This window comes from Erpetoichthys calabaricus, chromosome 11 (assembly GCF_900747795.2).
Source record: "Erpetoichthys calabaricus chromosome 11, fErpCal1.3, whole genome shotgun sequence".
NCBI classification, from domain to species: Eukaryota; Metazoa; Chordata; class Cladistia; order Polypteriformes; family Polypteridae; genus Erpetoichthys; species Erpetoichthys calabaricus.
The window spans coordinates 143,642,819-143,668,644 of NC_041404.2; the positions used below are offsets into that span (position 1 = coordinate 143,642,819).

The following is a 25,826-nucleotide window of genomic DNA, read 5'->3' on the forward strand; positions in this document are numbered from 1 at the left end:
CAACTAAAGCATTTTATGAACACAATCCCTTCATTTCAGGGGCTCAAAAGTAATTGGACAGATGAAATAACTGGAAATAAAATTTTCATTTCTAACACTTGGTTGAAAACCCTTTGCTGTTAATGAGAGCCTGAAGTCTTGAACTCCTGGACATCACCAGATGTTGGGTTTCCTCCTTTTTAATGCTCTGCCAGGCCTTTACTGCAGCGACTTTCAGTTGCTGTTTGTTTGTGGGCCTTTCTGTCTGAAGTTTAGTCTTCAACAAGTGAAATGCCTGCTCAGTTGGGTTAAGATCAGGTGACTGACTTGGCCATTCAAGAATTTTCCACTTCTTTGCTTTAATAAACTCCTGAGTTGCTTTGGCTGTATGTTTTGGCTCATTGTCCATCTGTATCATGAATCAGTTTGACGTCATTTAGCTGGATTTGAGCAGACAGTATGTCTCTGAACACCTCAGAATTCATTCGGCTGCTTCTGTCCTGTGTCACATCATCAATAAACACTCGTGTCCCAGTGCCACTGGCAGCCATGCATGCCCAAGCCATCACACTGCCTCCCTCCACCGTGTTTTACAGATGATGTGGTATGCTTTGGATAATGAGCTGTTCCACGCCTTCTCCATACTTTTTTCTTGCCATCATTCTGGTAGAGGTTGATCTTGGTTTCATCTGTCCAAAGAATGTTTTTCCAGAACTGTGCTGGCTTTTTTAGATGTTCTTTAGCAAAGTCCAATCTAGTCTTTCTGTTCTTGAGGCTTATGAGTGGCTTGCGCCTTGCAGTGCACCTTCTGTATTTACTTTCATGCAGTCTTCTCTTTATGGTAGACTTGGATATCGATACGCCGACCCCCTGGAGAGTGTTGTTCACTTGGTTGGCTGTTGTGAAGGGGTTTCTCTTCATCATGGAAATGATTCTGTGATCATCCACCACTGTTGTCTTCCGTGGACGTCCAGGTCTTTTTGCGTTGCTGAGTTCACCAGTGCTTGCTTTCTTTCTCAGGATGGACCAAACTGTAGACTTTGCCACTTGTAATATTGGAGCAATTTCTCGGATGGGTTTTTTCTGTTTTCGCAGCTTAAGGATGGCTTCTTTCACCTGCATGGAGAGCTCCTTTGACTGCATGTTGTCTGTTCACAGCAAAATCTTCCACATGCAAGCACCACACCTCAAATCAACTCCAGGCCTTCTATCTGCTTAATTGATAAGGACATAACGACGGACTTGTCCACACCTGCCCATGAAATAGCCTTTGAGTCAATTGTCCAATTAATTTTGAGTCCCTGAAATGAAGGGATTGTGTTATAAAAATGCTTTAGTTGCCTCACATTTTTATGCAATCGTTTTGTTCACCCCACTGAATTAAAGCTGAAAGTCTGCACTTCAACTGCATCGGAGTTGTTTCATTTCAAATTCATTGTGGTCATGTACAGAACCAAAATGAGAAAAAAGTTGTCTCTGTCCAAATATTTATGGACCTAACTGTATACATAAATATACACAAAAGCTCTCAATGTGACGCCCCTATTCAGGAGAGGCACATATAAACTGCTCAAAAAAAATGAAAGGACCCTTTTTAATGAGAGTATAGCATCAAGTCAATGACACTCCTGGGCTATTGATCTGGTCAGTTAAGTAGCAGAGGGGCTTGTTCATCACTTTCAGCTGCTTTGGTGCACTGGGGGGGGGGGGGGGCAACAATGAGAAGACCCCCCAAAACAGGAATGAATGGTTTAACAGCTGGAGGGAGGCCACTGACATTTTTCCCTCCTCATCTGTTTTGTCACTCGTTTTGCGTATGGCTACGGTCAGTGTCACTACTGGCAGCATGAGGCCATACCTGGACCCTACACAGCTGGCACAGGTAGTCCAACTTCTCCAGGATGGCACATCAATATGTGCCTCCCATTGCCAGAAGGTTTGCTGTGTCTCCCAGCAGAGTCTCAAGGGAATGGAGGAGATTCCAGGAGACAGACAGGCGGTTACTCTAGGAGAGCTGGACAGGGCCCCTCGTAGAAGGTCCTTAACCCATCAATAGGACCCACCGGTATCTGCTCCTTTGGGCAAGTAGGAACAGGATGAGCACTGTCAGAGCCTGCAAAATAACCTCCAGCAGACAGGGCAGTGGCGTGAATGTCTCTGATCAAACAATCAGAAACGGACTTCATGAGGGTGGCCTGAGGGCCCGACGTCCTCAAGTCGGCACCGTGGAGCTCAATTGACATTTGCCATAAAACACCAGAATTGTCGCCCTGTGCTTTTCACAGATGAGAGCAGGTTCACCCCGATCACATGTGACAGACATGAAAGGGTGTGGAGAAAGCGTGGAGAACGTTATGCTGCCTGTAACATCGTTCAGCACGACTGGTTTGGTGGTGGGGTCAGTGATGGTCTGGGGAGGGGGCATATCCATGGAGGGATGCACAGACCTCTACGGCACCTTGACTGCCATTGGGTATCGGGATGAAATCCTTGGACCCATTGTCAGACCCTATACTGGTTCCTCCTGGCCTCATGTGTTTGCGAGAGGATGAAGGAATTGATACCATTGACTGACCTCAATCCAATAGAACACCTCTGGCTGTGACTTTGTGTTTCGGTCCATCTGACACCACCAGGTTGCACCTCAGACTATCCAGGAGCTCAGTGATGCCCTGGTCCAGATCTGGGAAGAGATCCCGCAGGACACCATCTGTTGTCTCATTAGGACGTTGTCAGGCATGCACTTGGGGTTGGGGTGGGGCTGGTATACAAACTATTGAGTACGATTTGGAGTTGCTGCAATGAAATTTTGGCAAAATGGACTCGCCTGCCTGCCTGCCCCATTATTTTTTCCACCTTGATTTTCGGGGTGTCTTTGAATTCAGCCCTCTGTAGGTTGAGATTTTTCATTTCCATCAAACGATGTGCCATCCTTTCGTTCCTAACACATCACCATATCAGTCCGTATCGATAGAGATAGCCAGCAGGATTTTTTTCCATATTGAGATCTGATGTGTTTTCAAAGTGTTCCTTTAATTTTTTTGAGCAGCTTATAAATATATATTTACACAAATCCAGTCCAAAGGGTTATTGTCCATGAAGGAAGGACAATCCAATTAGGATAGATTGAGGGAAGATGGATAATGGCACTAAAAAAAAGGTCACAGATCTCACCCTCTGAAATCAGCAAACCAAAGCCTAAGGACAGTCTTAAGGAAGAAAGAGGCGCACAGGTGGCCACCTCACTAACGTTGTCCCAGCGTTCGGGGCGAGACGTTTCTACTTTATTTCCTCGGCGCCGATAGTGTCCATCCTATTTTCCCTTGCAAAGCAAAGCGACTATTTCTTCTTCCGGTCATTTCCTTCTCGCCGATTTTGATTTCGCTGCTGCGACTCTTCATTGGCTGTGTTTTTGTCGGCCTTCCAGATCTCGCCCATGAAGGCAATGCCAACAATCACCGCCTCTCAACTCCCGATCCTGAAGCACGAAATGCTCCTCCACCTGAATCTGAGAGGAAGCCCCCCGTCACTGCCGAAAATCATACAAAAGACAGACAAGACACAATACAACACACACAGGGGAAACATGTCAATACACTCCTTGGGTGGCAGTGCTACAACGTGGCTGGCACAGAAATCGGCTGCTGAGTCTGTGAGGTTTGGCAGTTGTGTTAGGTCATACGCTGCCATTTCAGTACAGCACGTCACAAACCACCCTGTAGATGCCACAGTGAGGAGGTGGCACACTGCCATCAAGCCACAGGGATGAGTTCACATAAAGACATCAGACTATGGTACCCTAGTCAGGTTGCCACTGTTGGACTACACTGCGGAGGGTACACAGTGCAGCCAGGCCACAGTTCTGAGGTCACTTTGGTTACAGTGTTGAGGTCACACAAAGCCACTGAGCCACATTCCATTTAAAGATGGTTTGCAGAGATCACAAAGTTCCACTGGCTCTAGTGCGGAGGTCATTTGCTGCTGCCACCCTGTTGCCACCTATGACTCTGCTGCCGAGAATCGTGACGGCACCTTTTGTCTCATTGCAGCGGTCCCAGTGCTGTTTTAGCTTCCTGTTTCTCTAAACTAATGGAGGACAACGTCCTTCCAAAAGCAAAGCATGTAGAAGGTGAGTAGTGGGACGTGTGGGGAATACGTGGGCATCCAGGTGGCAGCCACTTCCCCAGTTTTCTCCTGGCTGCTCTTTTCTGTTTCTGCCACAGGCAGCTTTTTCAAAAATCACCAGCACACCATCATTGCTGTCAACTACATTGAAAAGTGCTGGGAGATCTACAGGGCCTGGTGTGAGCAGAGCTCCTCGACGTGGAGGAAGGACTCCATACGCATCAGGGACTTCATGTGGCTGCTCAAGGTGAGTGTCACCTACTCTTCTATTCATTTAATGCACTAAAATTCCATTTTTGACCCTAAAACTGCAAAGAATATTTTGTCTGCAGGCTGAGCCCTGGAGATAGTATCTGTCCTTCACTGCTTCACCACTAGACGGCAGCAGGGCATCCACCGGAATCAGCTCAATGACTCCAAAATGACCCCGGTGTCCCATGTAGGACTGCTGCACGTCCTATACCTGACACTGCAAACGTACGCGCTGGCACAGCAACATGTGCCAATTTAAAAGAATGAATGGGTTAAGAAAACTGATGGTGGTTCTCCAGGACTGAACTTGGCGACCCCTGATCTAGAGCAGGGCAGTGGAGCAGCTGGAGCCTTTCTGAGTGATCATTGGTGGGCACAAGGCAGGGACCACCTATAGACAGGACACCAGTCCATGTCAGGGTGAGCACACACACACACACACGTCAGGACCAACTTAGAATCGTCAAAAATGAACCTGCAGTTATCATGGAAAAAGGGAAAAAATTCCCTAACTTTTTCTTTTTCCACTAGATGGCAGTAACATGCTTTTGAACTATAAACTCAATTAGTTTATTGGGGGGAAAAAATGTACCTGGTATTTATTTGTCCACTAGATGGCAGTAGCATGTATTTGTGGTCAAACCTGTGAAAGAAAATCTACCAGATTTTTCTTCTTCCACTAGATGGCAGTAACACATGTTTGAAATATCCATCCATCTTCTTAAGCCTGGTTATCCAAAGCAGGCCTGCAGGGCATCTGAAGCCTAACCTAGCAAGCATCGGGTACAAGGCAGGAACAGTCTCCAGGAAACTGGGTTGGGGAGCAGTCCATCATATGATGAAAACATCCCCCCACACTCACACCTACAAACATATCAAAGCCAAGTTAGCATCCTGATTAAACCAACATAGAACTACTGTGGTACTGTACCTGATTATTGCTTGACCACTAGATGGCAGTGACACGTGTTTGAATTTTAAATACCGCACTGTCAGTTAAATGGGGGGAAAGGTTGACCGGATTTTTTTTTTTTGTGTGTGTTGGTGGTATCAACACATTTGTGAACTTCAAATATGGTTAGTCTTAAAAGGAAAAAAATCCTCTCTTTCTTTTTCCACAAGGTGAATGAGACATGTTTTTGAACTGTAAATTGGAGTAGTGCAATTGGGAAAAAAATATCGTACCTGGCTTTTATTTGTCTACTAGATGGCAGTAGCAAGTTTTTGAATTTAAAATAAAGTGTTGTTAGTCAAAACAGGTGAAATAAATCTACCAGATGTTTCTTCTTTCACTAGATAGCAGTAACATGTTTTTAATTTCAACTATTCTTAGTGTAAGAGACTGGCACAGTGGAGGAGCTTCTTATTTCCACTGAATAGCAGTAGCATTTTTAAAAATTCTAAGTACTAAGGTGTTGTACCTTGTTAGCCATTATGGATGTAGTGAGAAGTCGAGCAAAATGACACCTTTAATTAGCTAACTAGAAAGATTACAATATGCAAGCGTTCGAGGCAACTCAGGCCCCTTCTTCAGGCAAGATGTAATCAATTTTGAAATTTTAAAAATGTTTAAAAATTTAAAATACTGTATTTTTAGTCAAACAGGGTGATAGAAATCTATGAGATGTTTCTTCTTCCACTAGAGGGCAGTAATGTGTTTTTAATTTCAACTATTCTTAGTGTAACAGCCTGGCACAATGGAGGAGCTTATTTTTTCCACTAGATGGCAGTAGCATTTTCTAATTTAATATACTGAAATATTAGTCCAACTGAATGAAAGAAATCTACCAGATGTTTCTTCTTTCACTACATAGCAGTAACGTTTTTAATTTCAACTATTCCTAGTGTAACAGACTGGCACATTGGAGGAGCTTCTTTTTTTCCTCTGGATGGCAGTAGCATTTTTAAAAATTTTAAGTACTAGGGTGTTGTACCGTGTTAGCCATTATGGATGTAGTGAGAAGCCAAGCAAAATGACCCCTTTTATTGGCTAACTAGAAAGATTACAACATGCAAGCTTTACGAGGCAACTTGGGTCTCTTCTTCAGACAAGATGCAACCTATTTTTAAAATTTAAAAAAATGCATTTTTAGTCAAACGGCGATAGAAATCTATGAGATGTTTCTTCTTCCACTAGATGGCAGTAGCATTTTTTAATTTAATTTACTGCATTTTTAGTCCTGCAGAATAAAATAAATCTACCTGATGTTTCCTCTTCTTCCACTAGAGGGCAGTAACGTGTTTTTAATTTCAACTGTTCTTAGTGTAACAGCCTGGCACAATGGAGGAGCTTATTTTTTCCACTAGAGGTCAGTGGCATTTTTAATTTAACGTGTTTGACAGATCTATCCAATTAATTTCAGCCACTCTCAGTAAGTTATAATCGAGTGGCACAATGGAGCAGCAGTAAGCGCCAGTGCCTCGTGGATCAAGTCCTGTCTGTATGAAGGCGTCCTGCCCTCCTTGTGCTTGTGGTGGTACCCTGGTTCTCCTGTCCCATCTCCGGACACGTGCAGGTTGCGTGAACTGGTGACTGGCCCGAGTGAGCGGGTCCCGTAACTGCCTGGCACTCTATCCTGGGCTGTTTGTTGTTTGTAGTCTGCGCTCTCTAACTTTTAGAAGATTATTGGTTTAGAGTATTCTTATTGTCACACATACAGTTGTGCTGATCAGCACGTCGCCCCTCTCAATATGTCGTCAAATCTTTGCTTTTTAAGAGGGAGGGCGGGCAGCAGTGTCTGTCACCTTTGCTGGCCCCGTGTCTTTGCCTTCCATTCTTCACCAGTCCGCTTTGCTGTTCTCCTCTTGCAGGACCTCGATTTATTCACACCAGAGCTGACGCCCAAGAGATTTGTGGAAATCATCGCTGAAGACATCCCCAGCATTTATGACGGAGTGTCCAGCAATCTGGAGGCTGAGGTAGGACCTGCGCTCCGTAACAAGCGAGTGATGGAATCTTCGTGTTTGGCGACTGCGCTAAACTGCGGCAGAGCCACATCTGGAGTTGGCATTCTGTATCCGAAATGTGGCCGATAATTCGATGGACGTTCACGCGAGTGCACGTGTGGGCGGCACGGCAGCAGAGCCCTCGTAGTGCGGCTCCGTTCTCCGCAGCTTTGCCGGCGGTTTGGGTGTTCTCCCCGTGTCCACATACAATTATTAGACGGATTGTTGGATTTCACTCTAAGCTCGGCCCCCATGAGTGGGGGTCTCCCTGGTGGGACCAACCTATAAATCAAAATTCAAAACCTGCAGAACATCATTCCTTCATTTACCACTGTAATTAAAGTTCAGCACTTTGGCGTTTATGTGTCGCGTTGTACGCCCCGTCCATACTTCCTTCAAAGTTGGCTGAACTGCTGTATCTCAGCGGCCCACCAGGCATTCCGGTCTGTAAAGACTCAGTCGTGTGCAACTTGAGAGACGGGCCATTTAACGACATTCAACTTTATGTGACTAGGATAGGCCAATCGGAATGTCACATGACTAGAGTGCCCGCCCACACTTGTCAGCTATTGGACGACCACTTGTTTGTAAATCAAAATGACAGGCGGTCATCAGCAGTCAGCTTTTTGAGTTCCCCGGTTGTGCCCCGCCCTTCGACTGCCTGCGGACCCCGAGACGTTGATAAGGAAGCCGCAGCTCGTCGTGTTTTTAGAACGGCAAAGACAGCGACTGATGGTGACGGTTTGCTGCAGAACAGTAAAGCCAACGCAAAAGTAAAAAATGAGCGTACAGATAAAATTGTGTGAATGTTAAAAACGCAAATGCTGAGGATCGACTGTACGTCTTGAACCCGGGGCCACCAAGTCTGAAGTGGCAGCTCACCCAGCTGAGCTAAAGGGGACTTCCCATCTCCCGGCTGAGCTGGCAAGTCCTGACGTCTACTGTGTGTCACTTTACACAAACATTAGATAACAAGTGTTTCTACAGGCATGGGGGACTTCGGGCAAGCTTCCCATCATCCTCCAGTGCCCTGGACTGACACCGGTGCTCCACAAGTCACCTGCCATAATATTAGTGTCCAATATTGATGGGGACCACCTGGGCCTTTTACACCCCGAATCCTCACCTGTGATATGGCAGAGTTGCCCACCAAAGTCAGAGAGAGATGCTGCTCTTGGTCCGGGGTCCGTACACATGTCAAGTGCGCTAATCCCCCTGTTTGTTTTTTTATTCTTCAGATCACTTTTCTGGGATTCTTCGAGACGTTGCTGGTGTGCGCTGAGGTCCGCGCTCCAAGCACAGGAAAGCTGGAGGCACTCGGGAGTGCTGGCAGCAGTATGACGACCGCAGTCACCACAGAGGAGAGAACCTGCGAGGGGCCGGAGCCCCCCGAAACTGGCCATAGCACCCTGAGCGAGCAGGTATTTGGGGTAAAGGTATTCTGGACCAATAGCAGAAGTGCTGGCTTAGTGTGAAAGACAAGACAGCCCATAATAATTCAAGGGGACTGGGTCACAAGTTGCTATTAGGGATAATGGTAGTGGGACGCGGTGGGCTGCTGCTCTGAGAATTGCGATCAATGCCACCCCCACTCTGACGATTGCATTCGATTTAACAAACAACCCCCCCCGACAGTTGTGCTTGATACATAAACAACAACAACATTTATTTATGTAGCACATTTTCATACAAAAAAGTAGCTCAAAGTGCTTTACATAATGAAGAAAAATAAAAGACAACGTAAGAAATTAAAAACAGGATTGGTTGTATGCAAAGAGGGTCCAAACGGGAGGGTTGTGTCCAAGGGGGGCTGTGAATGAACTTAAGCAGGAATAAGTGGGTCACGACATCAGAAACACCGCCTGCCCTGAAGGACCCCCCATCAGCCATGTGGGATTGTAGGGAGCTGAAGAGCACAGGCACACGGCCCCCCCACCGTCTCATTGGACTGACATATTGTAGAACAAAAAAAAAAAAAAAACAGAAACGTCCCTGCAGTACTGAGGGGCACAGTTTGTATGCCAGCCCACCACCCACCCATAGCACCTCCAGTACGTGTGCTGTAGTTACTGCTACGCCTGCATTGCGTAGGTTGGTGCATTAGACCTGTCGCGAGGCTGAGTTTCCCCACAAGGGGGCAGCACAGTCCATACTTTCAGCAATGCCACGCTGATGGTTTCCTTTATGCCACTTTAAATGACGGAATGTAAAATGTCAGGTAACTGCTCAGTAGGCAGTGAGCACCTGAATGTTACTCTGGTGTTCTGGAATATTCAATAAATCAGCTCCTACTTAAGAAACTGTTTTGTGAAAAAGTAAGTGCACCCCATGATATGCTTTGTCTTTTGTGGACATATCTGTTCTATTCTGTGTATTGTATTGACCCCCTTCTTTTGACACCCACTGCACGCCCAACCTACCTGGAATGGGGTCTCTCTCTGAACTGCCTTTCCTAAGGTTTTTTCCATATGTGAATTTCCCCTTGGGATTAATAAAGTATCTATCTATCTATCTATCTATCTATCTATCTATCTATCTATCTATCTATCTATCTATCTATCTATCTATCTATCTATCTATCTATCTATCATATAGTGCCTTTCATCCATCTATTTATTGTATAGTGCCTTTCCTATCTATCTATCTATCTATCTATCTATCTATCATATAGTGCCTTTCATCCATCTATTTATTGTATAGTGCCTTTCCTATCTATCTATCTATCTATCTATCTATCTATCTATCTATCATATAGTGCCTTTCATCCATCTATTTATTGTATAGTGCCTTTCCTATCTATCTATCTATCTATCTATCTATCTATCTATCTATCTATCTATCATATAGTGCCTTTCATCCATCTATTTATTGTATAGTGCCTTTCCTATCTATCTATCTATCTATCTATCTATCTATCTATCTATCTATCTATCTATCTATCTATCTATCTATCTATCATATAGTGCCTGTCATCCATCTATTTATTGTATAGTGCCTTTCCTATCTATCTATCTATCTATCTATCTATCTATCTATCTATCTATCTATCTATCTATCTATCTATCTATCTATTTTGCCCTACAAGGTTTTTTTTGGAGAGTTTTTCCTTGTCTTCGTAGAGAGAGTCAAGGCTTGGGGGGCTGTCAAGAGGCAGGGCCTGTTAAAGCCCATTGCACCACTTCTTGTGTGATTTTGGGCTATACAAAAAATAAATTGTATTGTATATCGAGATTTGATCTTCTTCTTTAGATAAAGGTGATATAATGTAACAAACATCAGGCCATATTTACAGTCATGTGAAAAAGAAAGTCCACCCTCTTGTAGTCCACTATTGACCATAGAACACAGAGCTGGAGAGCAGTCATGTGTAGCATACACAAGTAAGAATTTAACTGGATTTTGTACACGTGACATTAAGGGCCCTGTGAATTTGCATTTTTACCATAAGTAGCGTAGTCGGCAAGCCACGAGAGACGCAGACTAGTGCTGATAGTGAGCTCAGCTATGTTCAGCCTACTGTACAAAACACACATCACTATGTGGATGAAATATCGCATCGTTCTCCACAGCGTCAAAGTGTGTGGGCACCCTCGGTGTCGCCATTCTAGAATTTGCTCAGAGGGTCTTTCACGAGCCTATAAAACCATATAATGAAGGTCTGCTGTCAGTACCAACAAGTCAGCAAGCGTGTGAGACAGCAAGCAAACCCCTGATGTCATAAACTCGCGTAGTGTGTGCCCACCCTAAATGCTGCATTGAAAAATCGTGTAGGGTGATGCCACCCTTAGGCTGACCGGCGGGTCTAAATTGTCCCATTGTGTGCCAGTGCCGCTAAGATTGGCTTCAGGCACTTGTGCTGCCCCTCACTGGAATAAGCAGCTCCTGAAAATGGCGGGGTGTGCACTCGCGCTCTCTCTGTCAGGGCTTTACTGGAAGATGGGGGCTTGCCGCAGCCTTCTGGGACCCTTTCTTGTTTTGCTGGCTGTGGAGAAGCATGTGTGTCACGTGGCATTCGCATAGTTTGATCTGTAAGGGAGTGTGCCACACGTGTAAATAGGGGGACAAATTCGTGGGGTATTGTGGGTTGTAATTTCCTGCAAGGGCAGTCAGTGGTGCCAATGGAGACTCTGATCGGGCGCTCGAGAGACTGAGTAAGGAGTCTGAGTGTCTGGGCTTGCGAGGGTCCTGATATAAACCAATATCCAGGCCTTAAATGACCTCTTGGGCACGGCCATCAGCAGTGTGCCCGTCTGCGGAGAGAGTACGACCTCGTCGAGAGGTTTACAGTACTTACCTGGGCAGTGACATTCATGTCTCTGGTGACTCTTCCTATCACTGGAAGAGTCATTGGAAAGGGGTGTAAGGTCCAAGTCTTTAGAGTCCTGGTGCTTCCTGTTTTGCTATATGGTTGCGAGACATGGACGCTATCCAGTGACCTGAGACGAAGACTGGACTCCTTCATGTGTGTCTCTTCGGAGATTCCTTGGGTACCGCTGGTTTGATTTTGTGTTGCTCATAGAGCCCCAAATGAAGCACATTACCTGCATTGTGAGGGAGCCTCAGTTACGGCACAACGGCCATGTGGCGCATTTCCCCGAGGGTGATCCAGCTTGTAAGACCCTCATTGTTGTGGACCCGAGTGGCTGGACCAGGCCAAGGGGTCGCTCACGTAACACCTGGCCGCGGCAGATAGAGGGTCACTTCTGGAGGGTGGGACTGGACCGCATATCTGCCTAGGGGTGCCAAGTTGTGTAGTGGGTGTGGCAACACGCTGTGCCAGTGCATGCTCCCCGACTTGACTTGACTTTTTGTGTGTGTGTTTTCAGTCCCGTCTGCCTAGTGCTTCTACACCTGAAAAACCTGCCACCGCTCATCCACCCGTCCGATCGTCCAGGAGAGAGAAAATGGAGTCCAACGAACGTAAGTGCTGGCTAAGCTGGGGTTCGGGTGGAGAGAGGATGAGGTTATTGTTGCGCCTGCCTGGTCAGCCAGTTACTGTGTTTTTATATATAGTGCCTTTCACTTTGCCTACAAATACAATTAAGACACTGACCCCAATGAAGATTGTAAATGAGGAACGGCAGTAGCACCAATAGCTGTCAGTTAGGGCTCATTTATACTTCACGCACACATCATGTCTGCCACGCGTTCCCAGCGTTCATTTGACGCGTCCTCTGTGCAGGTCCTCAGAAATCAACGCGACACGTGCGCGAGTTGCAGTACCAGCAAAAAGTCAGGTGGCGCTGTGTGATAAAAGCTGGAATGTGACGTCAGAGTCTCTGGTTGCTATCTACATGTGACAGAAAGCCGCTATGCGCATCCTACGAGATCGGTGTGCGCGCTTCGATGTTTGATGAATGATTCGATGTGGTGAAGCAAAATGTCGACATACAGATGCACGGGTGGTGCTTTTATATTCAAGCGTTGTAATGACACGAGACATTTTAAAAGTCTCACATACTGTCTGTTGTGCCGTCTTTTTTTCTGGGGCTTCCTCCTGAGATGACAGCAGCAATCGCCACACACAACACATTAAATGTATGATATTCCAGCTCTCCGCACATTTAGAATCCTTAGATTTATACTTGATATCACTTTCATGGTGAAATGCATTAAAGTATGTATGTTACATTTTAAAGATAAATCGTTAATTTCGTTTAAATAATGCATACTGTTAATAATTACACGTATGGGGGTGACACGGCGGCGGAGCGGTAAGCACTGCTGTCTCACAGGGAGTCACGTCGCTGATATTCCCTGCCTGGAGTTTTCATGTTTTTCTGCTGGGTTTCCACAGTTGGACTCCGGTTTCCTTCCAAAAATATGCAGATTTGGTGACAATAAAATGACGCCGGCGTGTATGTGTGTGCTTGTATTCACCTTGCGATGAGCTGATGCCCATTTCAGAGATTGTTTCTGCCTCATGCCCAATGCTTGCTGGAATGGGCACATCCCTGGATTGATGGATTTAATCATTAAACATCCTTCTCAGAGATATTGCGGTAAGGTGTCATCGGAATTTAATGGCTGTTCGAGTAGTACTAGGGTGTTGTACCGTGTTAGCCATTATGAATGTAGAGAAAAGCCAAGCAAAATGACACCTTTTATTGGCTAACTAAAAAGATTACAATATGCATATTGTAATCTTTTTAGTTAGCCAATAAAAGGTGTCATTTTGCTTGGCTTTTCTCTACATGGCTGTTCGAGGCAATTCACAACACAGCGAAGCCGAACCTGTTCTCCCCGTGATGATATCTCACACAGCCACATGGTGGATTCTTCCAGATTTACGTAAAGTACGCACGCAGGTATAAACAGTAAAACGCTTGCGCAGCAGGAGCATCGCGTCGTGTGAGGTTAGGGAGCCAAACAGCCATAGTGAAGGTTAAATAAAGAGTCCAGCAGACCGCAGTAGAGAAGATTAGGAGTTGAAGGACCTTCACAGGCAGGGGGCGCCAAAGAGCTTAGTCCAGATTCACCAAGAACAGGCGAGAGGAAGGGCACAGTGTGGCTGAGGTGGGGACTCAGAGGTGGCGTCACACACTTGGGTGAGAGCGGGCTGTCCCAACAAGTGAGTGGTGACAAGCGAGGCCACCTCTTTGTGAGGCTGGAGCACGACAGATCATTTAATGTTAAGTACTCACTCACTCACTCACACACCTTATTGCAATCTCGCCTTCAGGCCGGAGCAGCGGATGCCAGTCTGCTTCTGTGGGCACAGAGTCTGCCAGTGGCCAGCCGGAGGACAGAGGTGCTGACGTCATGGTGCAGTCGATGCCCGCACTGGGGGAAGGCCAGGTGCCCGAGGTCCCGTGTCTGAGTACAGGTAACTTTTCTTGTAAAAGGGGAGCTCAGGAGTCGTAGGCTTTGGGCTGTTGCCCATGATAAAGATCTTTATGCTGTGGGTGTTCTTAAGGAGAGAAACATAAAACGTGAAACGCAACTTGTAAAGAACTGAGAAAAATTATGTTACAAGGTCATTATCAGGTTACAATGGTTAACAGCCTGTCACACTACACGACTTTTCCAGTGATTTTCAACTGGAGGCTTCACTGATATAATCTTAGCGAGTGGGGGGCATTCGTGGTGCACTCTAATGACCTGACTGGCAGTCATGTAGTCTGACATCCTCAGAAACTCAGTAACACTGGTTCAACCATTAGCCAAAAAAAAAAAAGAGTAGCCTGAGGATTCACGCTGGCACATCTTGTGTGCTTTCAATCAACACATACGAGTCTTATGACACATAAGAGGAGTCAAAGTCAGCGGTACTACTGTATATACTGAGGAGAGGAAGGTTTGGTGAACTGACTCCCCAGCCCTGTCCATCTCCTCTCAAGCTGGCATCCCACTGGAACCTAACATCATTTTTCCATTTTCAAATTTAGGTGTAGGGGTGAGAAACATGGTTAGTGATGGTGCAGTGGGAGCTTACCCGGTGGTCTGTGTGTGGATCCCAATGCCCCCCAAACCTGTGTACAGTGCCAGGGGACAATATGCTGTAAATGTTAGCGATGCCCTTCAAATGAAACGTAAAAACAAGGCGCCACCTCTCTGTGGCATCTTTCGAAAAGAGTAACGTCCTGGCTAAACTGCCCACCACGACCCCCTTCACTTTGGCCGATTCCTCATCCCTTGACCCTAACTGTCTTTCTCACCCACTTCACCACCTAATAGGTAATGTGTGGGGAGCGTGCTGGCGCAAGAATGGCTGCTGCCCTGTCCTCTGGGTGGATGCTGCCCACTGATGGCGGTTGAAGTGGCACCTCAGATGCCCATGTAAAGCACTTTGAGTAACTTAAAATAGAGTTAAGCAGGGTGGCACAGGGAAACGGGAAATTTTCAATTGACGTTCAATGCACGAATAAACACTTTACAAGATACATTTAATGATGAAATGTATTGTACAGGATATGCAATTCGTGATGGTAATCAACATTCATTCAATATGTGTTTTATGTCTCGAAGATAACATCATGAAGGTATCGTCCGTTTTTCCGTACACATTCTGACAGCCTGTAGCGGAAATTCTGCATTGCTCGATCGATGTAACACATCAAGAGGAATGCCAGCGCTTTCCTCTTCAGTCCTCCTTTTTAGTTCAGCGATGGTTACAGGACGTGTGCGGTACATTTGACTTTTAAGATGTCCCCACAGGGAAAAAAAAAATCACAAACGGTGAGATCCGGGGATCTCGGAGGCCGTGGAATGTCACCGTTGGCGTGAAATGACGCGCCTTCCAAACGATCGACGAATGGCGCGGCAGCACGCGAAGTGGCTCCGCCCTCTTCAAACCACATGTTTTCGCTATTCAGATGTACGACCAAGGTATCCTTCAATAAGGGCGCGCACAAAACGGCGAGCTTCAAAAGGGCGACCTCAATTGAGAGAATGTTTAATATTCTTGTTTCGCCTTTTTATACGTTCAATCATTGCCTTTATCTAATACATTTTCTGTAATAATTTTGTTGCGTTTGCCTTTATTCGCTGCGCCCAATTGAGGTCGCCTTTTTGTGCGCGCCCTTATTGAATAGAACCGTGCGACCTCTGCACAAAAAAAAAATCTTTCAAGCATAGCAACATACCGATCGGATGTAACTGTGGTTGCAAATGCCCCCCTCATCTTCAAAAAAGTAAGGGCACACCATGCTGTAACCGTTCTAACGCCACCTGGGGAACTTCTTTTTAAAGTTCAGAACCCGTTTCTTCGAAATTACGCACCCACGTTGTGATCGCAAGAGCAGACGGGTCACGATCGTGACGTCCTAACTGGTAATGACGTCGAAATTCCCTTTGCGCAGCAGTCACAGCATCACCATTCTGTTAAAAACACATCTTTTCAATCAGTATTATTCTTTTTCGAGTATGTAATTTCTACTGTCTTGTTAATGTGTGTGTGGCGCAGTGGTAGTGCTGCTGCTTTGCAGTAAGGAGACTGTGGAAGATTGTGGGTTCGCTTCCCAGTTCCTTCCTCTGTGGATAGCGCTTTGAGTACTGAGAAAGCGCTATATAAATGTAATGAATTATTATTATTGAATTGTAAAGGCGCTACATAAATAAAACTTATTATTACCATTCTTATAAAAGGCTTTCACAGCGAACGCTCGTTGCGCACCACTCTACCGCTCCATTATAATTAATGGCCAGTGGAGCTACGCCAGGGGGGCTATCTGCCCCGACGGCACATTTTTGGGGGCGGCATTATTGGCCAGAAGGCTCAGTACAATTCGTGTGTGAGCAGCAGGGTTCGGGAAAAATATCACTCGTGAATGAAAAAAAAGTCAAATTCTCTGATTTTTATCCACAAATGCTTCAAATATTATTTCCAGACTGTCCTTCGGTGATGGCATCAGACACTGCAGTTGAAATTTATGAGGCAATAACAAAAATAAGCATAAACATTACACTGATAAGAATTAGGAAGATAACTAATTTACAATTTATTATTTCGTGTCGTTATCAATCCGAATGCGTTCTTGCTCTGCGCAGTAAACATCCCCACCTGTCACTTGTACACTACACCGGTTCTGGTTTTCGCGGCGTAATTATAAACTAATAATTAGAACACGGCTTATCAGTGCTGCGTCTATACTATAATTTTGTCTAGTTGATGCTTATAATTATGAGGAAAGATTAAAAGAGCTGAGCCTTTACAGTTTAAGCAAAAGAAGATTAAGAGGTGACATGAATGAAGTGTTTAAAATTATGAAGGGAATTAGTGCAGTGGATCGAGACTGTGATTTTAAAATGAGTTCATCAAGAACAAGGGGACACGGTTGGAAACTTGTGAAGGGTAAATTTCACACAAATATTAGGAAGTTTTTCTTTACACAAAGAACGAATGACACTTGGAATAAGCGACCAAGTAGTGTGGTAGACAGTAAGACTTTAGGGGCTTTCAAAACTCGACTTGATGTTTTTTTGGAAGAAATAAGTGGACAGGACTGGCGAGCTTTGTTGGGCTGAATGGCCTGTTCTCGTCTAGAGTGTTCTAATGTTCTAATAATTATATTGTGAAAAATTATTGCTGTTTATTTAAATTTAAAATTTATCTAAATTTTTTTTCTATGCGACATTTTAATTTTCTATTTAAATTGGTTAACCTATTCAGATGTTAGATGGCGGTAAACTGAAGCATCGCCCCTCCCCGCGCGACTCGAACGCGAGCTACGCCACTGCTAATGGCAAGGGGTCCTAAATGAGGTCGTGTTGGTCCCAAACAACTGCCGACGCCCCAGGGTCGCCAATACCTAATTCCAAAATTTCCCGTTTCCCTGTATAAATGTCATTAATTAATAAATTATATGAAAGAATAGTGGAGACAGAAGTTCACTGATACGCCTTTTCAGCAGTGCCCACTAGATGGCAGTATGCCGCCAAAAAACGGTCCACGCCTGCTGGTCACCTCACACAAAACAGCCCAGCCGGTTTGGAAGGTCAGGATTGTCCTTCTGTATGTCCAGCACTGAAAATTTTGTCTTCTTTATTTAACGTAACCGCCATTCCTCTGAATTTCCTTACCTGAACAATCTCAAGAAAGTTAACATTAAACTTTTTTTTAAACTGCCCTTGCTCTGTGGCTGGGTGATACACACCACGATTCTGTTCTCCTTTGCCGCCGACATATTCTCTCATGGAGCTGGGAAATGACAGTGGAACTGAAAGCAATCAGAACGCTGTAAATGTATTCGAGAAAAGTCTAATCCAGGGGTCTCCAACTCCAGTCCCGGAGAGCTACTGTGCCTGCAGGCTTTCATTCTAACCCTTTTCGTATTTAGTGACCAGATTTTGCTGCTAATTAACTCTTTGCCTTAATTTTAATTGACGCACAGCTTAAGACTCAGACCCCTTAATCATTTATTGTTTCCTTAATTAGCAACCAAACAATATTAAGACACAAAATGTACCAACGCATTAACGACAACCTGTGTCCATCACACAATAACTGAAAAAAAGAATTGTGAAGGCCTCCTCAGTAATGTTGATCTGCTCAGGTCACCAAACCATTTTGACAGCCAGCGCTCTTAAAAAAGAAAAATCAACAGTTTTGGAAATGTCTGCCGTGGCACAATGAGCGCCATGGAATTAAATAACGGGTTTAATTAGCAACGAGGATCGGCTTCAAATTTAGAAACTGAATGAAGTGAAGTTGGTTGGAGTTTGAGGCCCCAACTTAGTTGGTCATCTGTTGGCTCATGTCACATCAAATTTATGTTTAGGTGCTGTTAAGGAAAAATGAATCAATTGAGCGGTCAGAGTCTCAAGAAAAGTCAATTCAAATAAAGGGAAATAGTTAATTAGCAGCAAAAACTGGTCACTAATTAAGAAAAAAAGTTAGAATGAAAACCTGCAGCCACAGTAGCTCTCCAGGACTGGAGTTGGAGACCCCTGGTCTAATCCAGAGGGTTGCCAAGTCCAGTCCTGGACGACCACCGTGGCTGCAGGTTTTCATTCTAACCCTTTTCTTAATGAATGCCCTGTTTGTCTTGCTAATTAACTTCTTCTGAATTCATTTTAATTGAATTGCTTTTTTAAGATTTGTTCCTCTGAATTTCTTCATCATTCCTCTGATTTGCTTCATTTCTTTCCTTAAATGGCACCCAAACAGAAATGAAATGTGAAGTGAGGGAGCCAGCAGGAGACCAACTAAGTCAGGGCCTCAAACTCCAACCAATTTCAACTCCAACCAATTTCACTCCAACCAGCTGCTTAATGAGGTGCTGATTCTTGTTGTTAATTAAACTCGTTCTTTAATTCTGTGGCTTGTTGCTGCTCTCGTGGTACATCAGCAGACATTTCTGAAATTGTTGATTTTCTCTTTTCTGTTAAAATGTTTTGTGGACCTGAGCAGATCGACATTCCTGAGACTTTCATCTTTCTTTATTTTCAGATATTGTATGATGGACACCAGTTGTTTTGGCTCATTTTGTATCTCATTATTGTCCATCCATCCATCATCCAACCCGCTGAATCCGAACACAGGGTCACGGGGGTCTGCTAGAGCCAATCCCAGCCAATACAGGGCACAAGGCAGGAACTAATCCCGGGCAGGGTGCCAACCCACCGCAGGACACACACAAACACACCCATCCACACACCAAGCATACACTAGGGCCAATTTAGAATCGTCAATCCACCTAACCAACATGTCTTTGGACTGTGGGAGGAAACCGGAGTGCCCGGAGGAAACCCACACAGACACATGCAGAGAACATGCAAACTCCACGCAGGGAGGACCCGGGAAGCGAACCTAGGTCCCCAGGTCTCCCAACTGCGAGGCAGCAGCGCTACCCACTGCGCCACCGTGCCGCCCATCTCATTATTGTTTGGCTGCTAATTAAGGAAAAAGAAACAATGAAGGGGTCTGAGTCTTAAAGAGCAAGTCAGTTTAAGTGAGTTCAAAATTAGTTAATTAGCAGCACAAACAGGCCACTCATTAAGAAAAGGGTTAGAATGAAAACCTCCAGCCACGGTGGTCCTCCAGGACAGGAGTTGGAGACCCCCTGGTCTAATTGGTTAAGTCTTGAGGTAAAACGCGAGCCCCCCCTGCAGTTCTTTTATTTTTTTGTCTCTTTTTCTTGACGCAGCTCAAGAGACCTCAGAGACGCAGGAGAGCGAGTTGGACTACTGGTATCGGCAGACCTACGACTTCTTTATTAAGAAGCTCTTCCCTACTTTCGACTACTTCCAGCTTCTTAAACGGGAGGCGGAGGAGAGCCGATTAAGGCAGGAGGCCCTCGACAGGATAGCCGAGGAAAAAGCAGAGATGGAAGCACGGTAGGTGGGACACCAACTGCCCCTGGCTGACCAGGACCACCTGGTAAGCGGTCTTTGTTTTCTCCACTTAAGACAATGGTTGGGTCTTTCAAATCATTTGCATGATAAAAAAAAAAGGGAGTCTGGCGGCAAACCCGTTTTACTTTATATACAGTGGGTAGACAAAGTCTTCAGTCCCCTTCACTTTCTGCGCACGTTACTGTGTTGAAGATTTCATTTTAAAAGGAGAAATGTGCCATTTTTACCCAGCAGTCTACACCCAATTACCCATCGTGACAAAGTGACGTGTTTACAAAAGGGTCTGCAAATTTACTAACAAAATCCAAAACTGAAATTTCTCCTTCCTAGAAGAATCCAGACCTTCTGCTGTGGGACTCCACATTGTGCTCAGGTCCACCCTGTCTCCTTTAATTCTCTCTTAGATGTTTCTAGAACTTGAATGGAGCCCACCTGTGGCACACTGAAATGAATGGACATCCTTTAGAAAAACAGATGCGTGTCCCTGTGTATAGAAGGTCCCACAAGTCGCACCACACGTCAGGACAACAAGCAAGCCATGAAGTCCAAAGAGCTCTCTGCAGACCCCCGTCATCAAACTGTTGGTGAGGCACAGATCAGGGCAAGGGCATCTAACCATTCCTAAAGCTCCGAGTGTCCCTAGGAACACAGTGGCCTTGATAATCGGGAAATGGAAGACATCTGGCACAAGCAGGGCTCTTAGTTGAGTTGGCCATCTGACCGAATTTAGTAACAGGACAAGAAGGGCCTTAAACAGGATGGTGACTGGGAAGCCCTTGGTCATTCTAACAGAGCTTCAGAAGTCCTCTGCTGATATGGGAGAACCTGATGGAAGGACAACCCCTGTCAGTAGCACTCCCATCAATCAGGTGTTTATGGAAGAGTGGACAGACGGAAGCCATTCTTGAGTGAAAAGGCATACGACGGCCCACTTGGAGTTTGTTGTGGTCCGATTGATATAAAATTAAACTCCAAGCACTGTGTCTGGAGAAGACCAGGCACTGCTCAACACCTGCATAACCCCACCCGTACAGTGAAGTATGGTGGTGTCAGCATCGTGCTATGGAGGTGCAGGGGACAGACAGGGCGTCTGCTCATATTTGAGAGGAATACAGAGGGGGACTTGAAGCAGACCTGCGTCAGAGTGGACGCCACCTCACCGAGGAGACGGCTTAATGGACCAAAGCAAACAGATAAGAAAACACTGGAGTGGCTTTGAGACAAGTCCCTGAGTGGCCCACCCAAACCCCACAGAAGATGGCGGTTCACAAACACTTCCCATTCAGTCAAACGGAGCCTTAGGGGGATCTGCCAGGCAGAATGCGCTAAAACTGCTCCAATGCAGGTGGGCAAAGCTTGTAGAGGCTTACCAAGAAGACTAAACGCTGGAAATGAGGGGCTTCTACAAAGTACTGAGTTAAGGCTCTAAGTCCTTTCCTATGAAGGAGAGATTTCAGTTTTTGATTTTTTAATAAATCTGCAAATCTTTCTGAAAACCTGCCGTTTCCTTATCATTATGGGTTACTGAGTGTAGATTGATGGGCAAAAATGTCAAATTTATACATTTAAAATCTACAACACAAGCAAGTAGGTGTGTGGTTAAGACGACGGGTCTGAACTGAACCCACTGTAGCACCTTTCACAAACCGGGCCATCCCCCAGATGTTTCACAGAGTAAGCGACAGCCCACTCGCAGACCCCCTAGTTTTGCATTGGCTCTCTTTAAGTACCAAACAGCGCCAGTGTCTGGGCATCGCTCCTTGTGCCCCCCGCTTGACGGTTTTCTTTGTCCTTGTTTCTGGGCAGTGAGAAGGCACTGAACGAGGCAGAGGAAGCAGCGGTGGCGGAGGAGGAGGAGGCGGCAATGGCAGCGGTGGTAGCGGCAGCAGCAGCTACAGAAGAGGAGGAGAAGCAAAATCTCAGTCAGAAGGAGGCGGAAGAATCCACTCTGGACACTCAAGCCCCCGTCTCCGAGGTCCCTGAAGAGGCACTCAAGTCCAATTCAGACACCGTTAAAGAAGGCGACTTGAGCGGCAGCTCGTCCTTCACTAACACCAAGAGCCCACCTGGTGGGAAGAAAAAGAAAAAATAAGCGCCGGCTCTGCGCTGCAGGACTACAAGCCAAACCTGTCTGTGGAGAACAACTGCACGAAAAAAAAGAGGGTCCATGTTTTATATAAAAGTGAGGACTTGTCAGTCTGTCTGTCCATCTTGATGTGGTCAGAAACCTCTGAAGAATGTCCGCCTTTCACTAACACTGTGCAGTTTAGGACTGAATTTAGTGAGGGTGGGACTGGGGGCAATCATAGCCTAGAAGTTTATTATATCTATCTATCTATCTATATCTATATCTATCTCTCTCTCTCTCTCTATATATATATATTATATTATATATATATTATATATATATATATAGATATAGATATATAGATAGATAGGTATAGATATATATAGATATATAATCTATATCTATATATATATATATATATATATATATCTATAGATTATAGATTATATCTATATAGATAGATATATATATTTTAGATATAGATATACTGTATAGAGATAGATATATAGATAGATAGATATAATCTATATATCTATGATATATATCTATATAGATATATATATATATTTTAGATATAGATATATAGAGATAGAGATAGATATATATAGATGGGGGGGGGGGGAGATAAAAGAATAAAGTGCTTTGGTGGCCACAAGCTGACCATTTATTTAACTAACACATGGCAGAGGAGAGCGGCCGTGGGCAGAAATGCAACCTTGAAACAGACGGAGTACGTCAATGCAGGAGGCTTTGTGCTTTTATTTTCAGCCCACCTTCCACCACCTTTGTTTGCCATGTGTTGCCATTATGATAACCAATCAAAACTGACCAACCTGAACCGACCTGTAAACGTGGTATGCCATTAAAAAGACCAAAAAAAAAAAAAAAAAAACGGACGTATCCGACTTTGTTTTCGTAAAACCAATTTATGTGGTTTAAAACAGTAGAGTCAACTTTTTTTCAAAAAAGTGGGGGCACAAGTGTGTAAAAAAAACAAAAAAAAAAAAAAAAAAAAAAAAAAAAAAACGAATAATTCACCTAATGGAGCCAACAGCAGTGCTAATGTGTGAGGTGCTCCATCTGTTGGAATGAGAAATAAGAATGCATTTCATGACTACATGCATTACAAAATACATTCCAACAGATGGTGCCCTGTAAATGGTGACAATGAATACGCTGAACAGAGTGGACCCGCCAGACAGACAGAAATCAGCTTTTTTGTTTGTAGAACTTTTGTTCAAGACCAGCAGGCCTCTTGTATTTTATGGTGCTAACAGTGATTTCAGTTGGATTGAGTGATTTGTTTCGGGGGTGGTGCAGTGGTAGCGCTGCTGCCTCGCAGTAAGGAGACCCGGGTTTGCTTCCCGGGTCCTCCCTGTTTGGAGTTTGCATGTTCTCCCCGTATCTGCGTAGGTTTCCTCTCACAGTCCAAAGACATGTAGGTTAGGTCGATTGGCGATTCTAAATTGTCCCTAGTGGGCGGGGGTGTGTGCCCTGTGGTGGGTTCGTTTCCTGCCTTGCGCCCTGTGTTGGCTGGGATTGGCTCCAGCAGCTGTAGTTAGGATATAGCGGGTTGGATAATGGATGTGTTTCAGAGTTATGTTGCTCAAAGTCTCACATCCTGATGGTCAAACTGTGTTCAGGGGTGTCTAAAATTTCTGAGCCCACTGAAAACCCACTGAACCCATCACAACATCTCCCTGCACATACTGCGGGGGTCTACTGTATGTAAGGAAAGTAAAAAAAAAAAAAAGCTCTCAGACTGCCGACCTGCTATCGTTTGGCAGAAATGACGAGTCCATCATAAGATGTTTTTATTTTCAGTAATGTAAAAAAATCCAATAATGACGACATGAGGCTTTAATTTAATAAATACAGTAAACTTACAAAGTTGATCTTCGGATTCTCTTCAACCAATTTACCTGATTTTTTTAATCTGTTTAGAAAAATCTACTTAAACATTTCTTTGTAACAGTTACTAGATTCCGATAAATATTTACATACATAATTTAGAAAAAGAATTTGTTTCCATGAAATAAAAATATTTCAATTTATTATTATTAGAAGGAACTTTGATTAACGGTCAATGTAAAAAAAAAAAAAATGTAAAATGATTGCAGCTTGCAGCGGCCTTTTGTGTAAATTATTGCATTGCAAGAGGCGAATAAGTAAGGGCCGCCTTGGCAGACGTCAAAGTGTTAGCTCAGTTACGCTCGGTCCGTGGGTCCTTAGTCCAAAAAGAAAATGTTATTGAACTGTGTCGCACAAAGTTTCTTCACTTCCTCTGTAAAACAAAGCAAAAAAGAAAGAAAAACGAATAAAAAAAATGGTTGTATGTGGTGTACACCAGTGCTCACCCACAGTCAGGTCCAGAAGTATTTGGACAGGGACACAATTTTCATTATTTGGCTCTCTACGTCACCACAATGGCTTTGAAATGAAGAAATCATCACATGATTGAAGTGTAGGCTTACAGCATTAAGTCAAAGGGGTTAATTTAAGGTGTGAATTTCCCCTTGGGATTAATAAAGTATCTATCTATCTAACAGAAATATCGTATGAGCCATTGAGGAATGACAGCCATTTTTATTACAGGGTCTCCTCATTTTCTAGACATTTGACTGACCAGCTGTTCCATAGCCAGGTGTCAGCAGGTCCCTCTCATCCTTTCATTAACTATGAAGCAGGTAGAAAGTCTGCAGTTGATGTGTTCTATGTATTGTACTGTATTGTATTGACCCCCTTCTTCTGACACCCACTGCACGCCCAACCTACCTGGAAAAGGGTTCTCTTCTTTAACTGCCTTTCCCAAGCTTTCTTCCATTTTTTCCCTACAAGGGTTTTTTCCTTGTCTCCTTAGAGAGTCAATACTAATAACTCGCTGCACTTATATAGCGCTTTTCTCACTACTCAAAGCACTCACCAATTGCAGGTTAAGGGTCTTGCTCAAGGGCCCAACAGAACAGAGTCCCTACTGGCATATACGGGATTCGAACCGGCAACCTTCCGATTGCCAGTGCAGATCCCTAGCCTCAGAGCCACCACTCTGCCACAAGGTTGGGGGGCTATCAAGAGGCAGGGCCTGTTAAAGCCCATTGCGGCACTTCTTGTGTGATTTTGGGCTATACAAAAATAAATTGTATTGTATTGTGTTCCAAATGATGAATTTGCATTTGGAAGCTGTCGCTCTGAACTCTCAATATGAGGTCCAAAGAGCTGTCCATGCAAGTAAAAACAGGCCATCATTAGGCAGAGAAAACACAACAAACCCTTTCAGAGAGACAACAGAAACACCAGGGGCCTCATGCATAACGCCGTGCGTAGAATTCACACTAAAACATGGCGTAAGGACAAAAGCGGAAATGTGCGTACGCACTAAAAAATCTGTGCGTTCGCCAACCTCCACGTTCTTCTGCTCCATAAATCGCGGTCAGCATGAAAAGTGACACACGTGCACGCGCCTGCTGTCCCACCCAAACTCCTCCCAGAATTACTCCTCTTTGAATATGCAAATCAATATAAATAGCCCTTAAGCTCAGCCTTCTGTGAAAAGACAGTGGCAAGAGCACCAGGGGAAAAATAGAAGAATTTCAGCGAATACCAAGTGGAGGCAAGGAAAAACGTACTATTTGTTGGTTTACACAGTGGTATAAACAACAAA

General features: G+C 44.6%; 3 protein-coding genes across 6 annotated transcripts in view; 1 reads left to right on the top strand and 2 right to left on the bottom strand.

Moving 5' to 3' along the window:
* Positions 1–20,424, top strand: part of rsph10b (radial spoke head 10 homolog B) — a 34,557-nt gene extending 14,133 nt beyond the window's left edge. For 3 of the 4 annotated variants that reach the window (XM_051933650.1, XM_051933652.1, XM_051933653.1), the window contains 7 exons: positions 4,029–4,108; positions 4,203–4,351; positions 7,168–7,275; positions 8,541–8,732; positions 12,129–12,222; positions 13,985–14,128; positions 19,890–20,424. In XM_051933650.1, coding sequence (XP_051789610.1) covers positions 4,029–4,108; positions 4,203–4,351; positions 7,168–7,275; positions 8,541–8,732; positions 12,129–12,222; positions 13,985–14,128; positions 19,890–20,083 — 961 coding nt within the window. In that variant the 3' untranslated portion in view covers positions 20,084–20,424. The remainder of the gene's footprint in view (positions 1–4,028; positions 4,109–4,202; positions 4,352–7,167; positions 7,276–8,540; positions 8,733–12,128; positions 12,223–13,984; positions 14,129–19,889) is intronic. The other variant, XM_051933651.1, reaches the window with a different exon arrangement.
* The window catches only part of LOC114661087 (parvalbumin, thymic CPV3-like), a 171,767-nt gene that overhangs the window by 43,143 nt on the left and 102,798 nt on the right, over positions 1–25,826 (bottom strand). The window lies entirely within an intron of this gene.
* Positions 23,942–25,826, bottom strand: part of ccz1 (CCZ1 homolog, vacuolar protein trafficking and biogenesis associated) — a 62,898-nt gene continuing 61,013 nt past the window's right edge. Inside the window, 1 exon segment of the mRNA XM_051933668.1 lies at positions 23,942–24,449. Within this exon segment, the coding sequence (XP_051789628.1) occupies positions 24,394–24,449 (56 nt within the window). The 3' untranslated portion in view covers positions 23,942–24,393.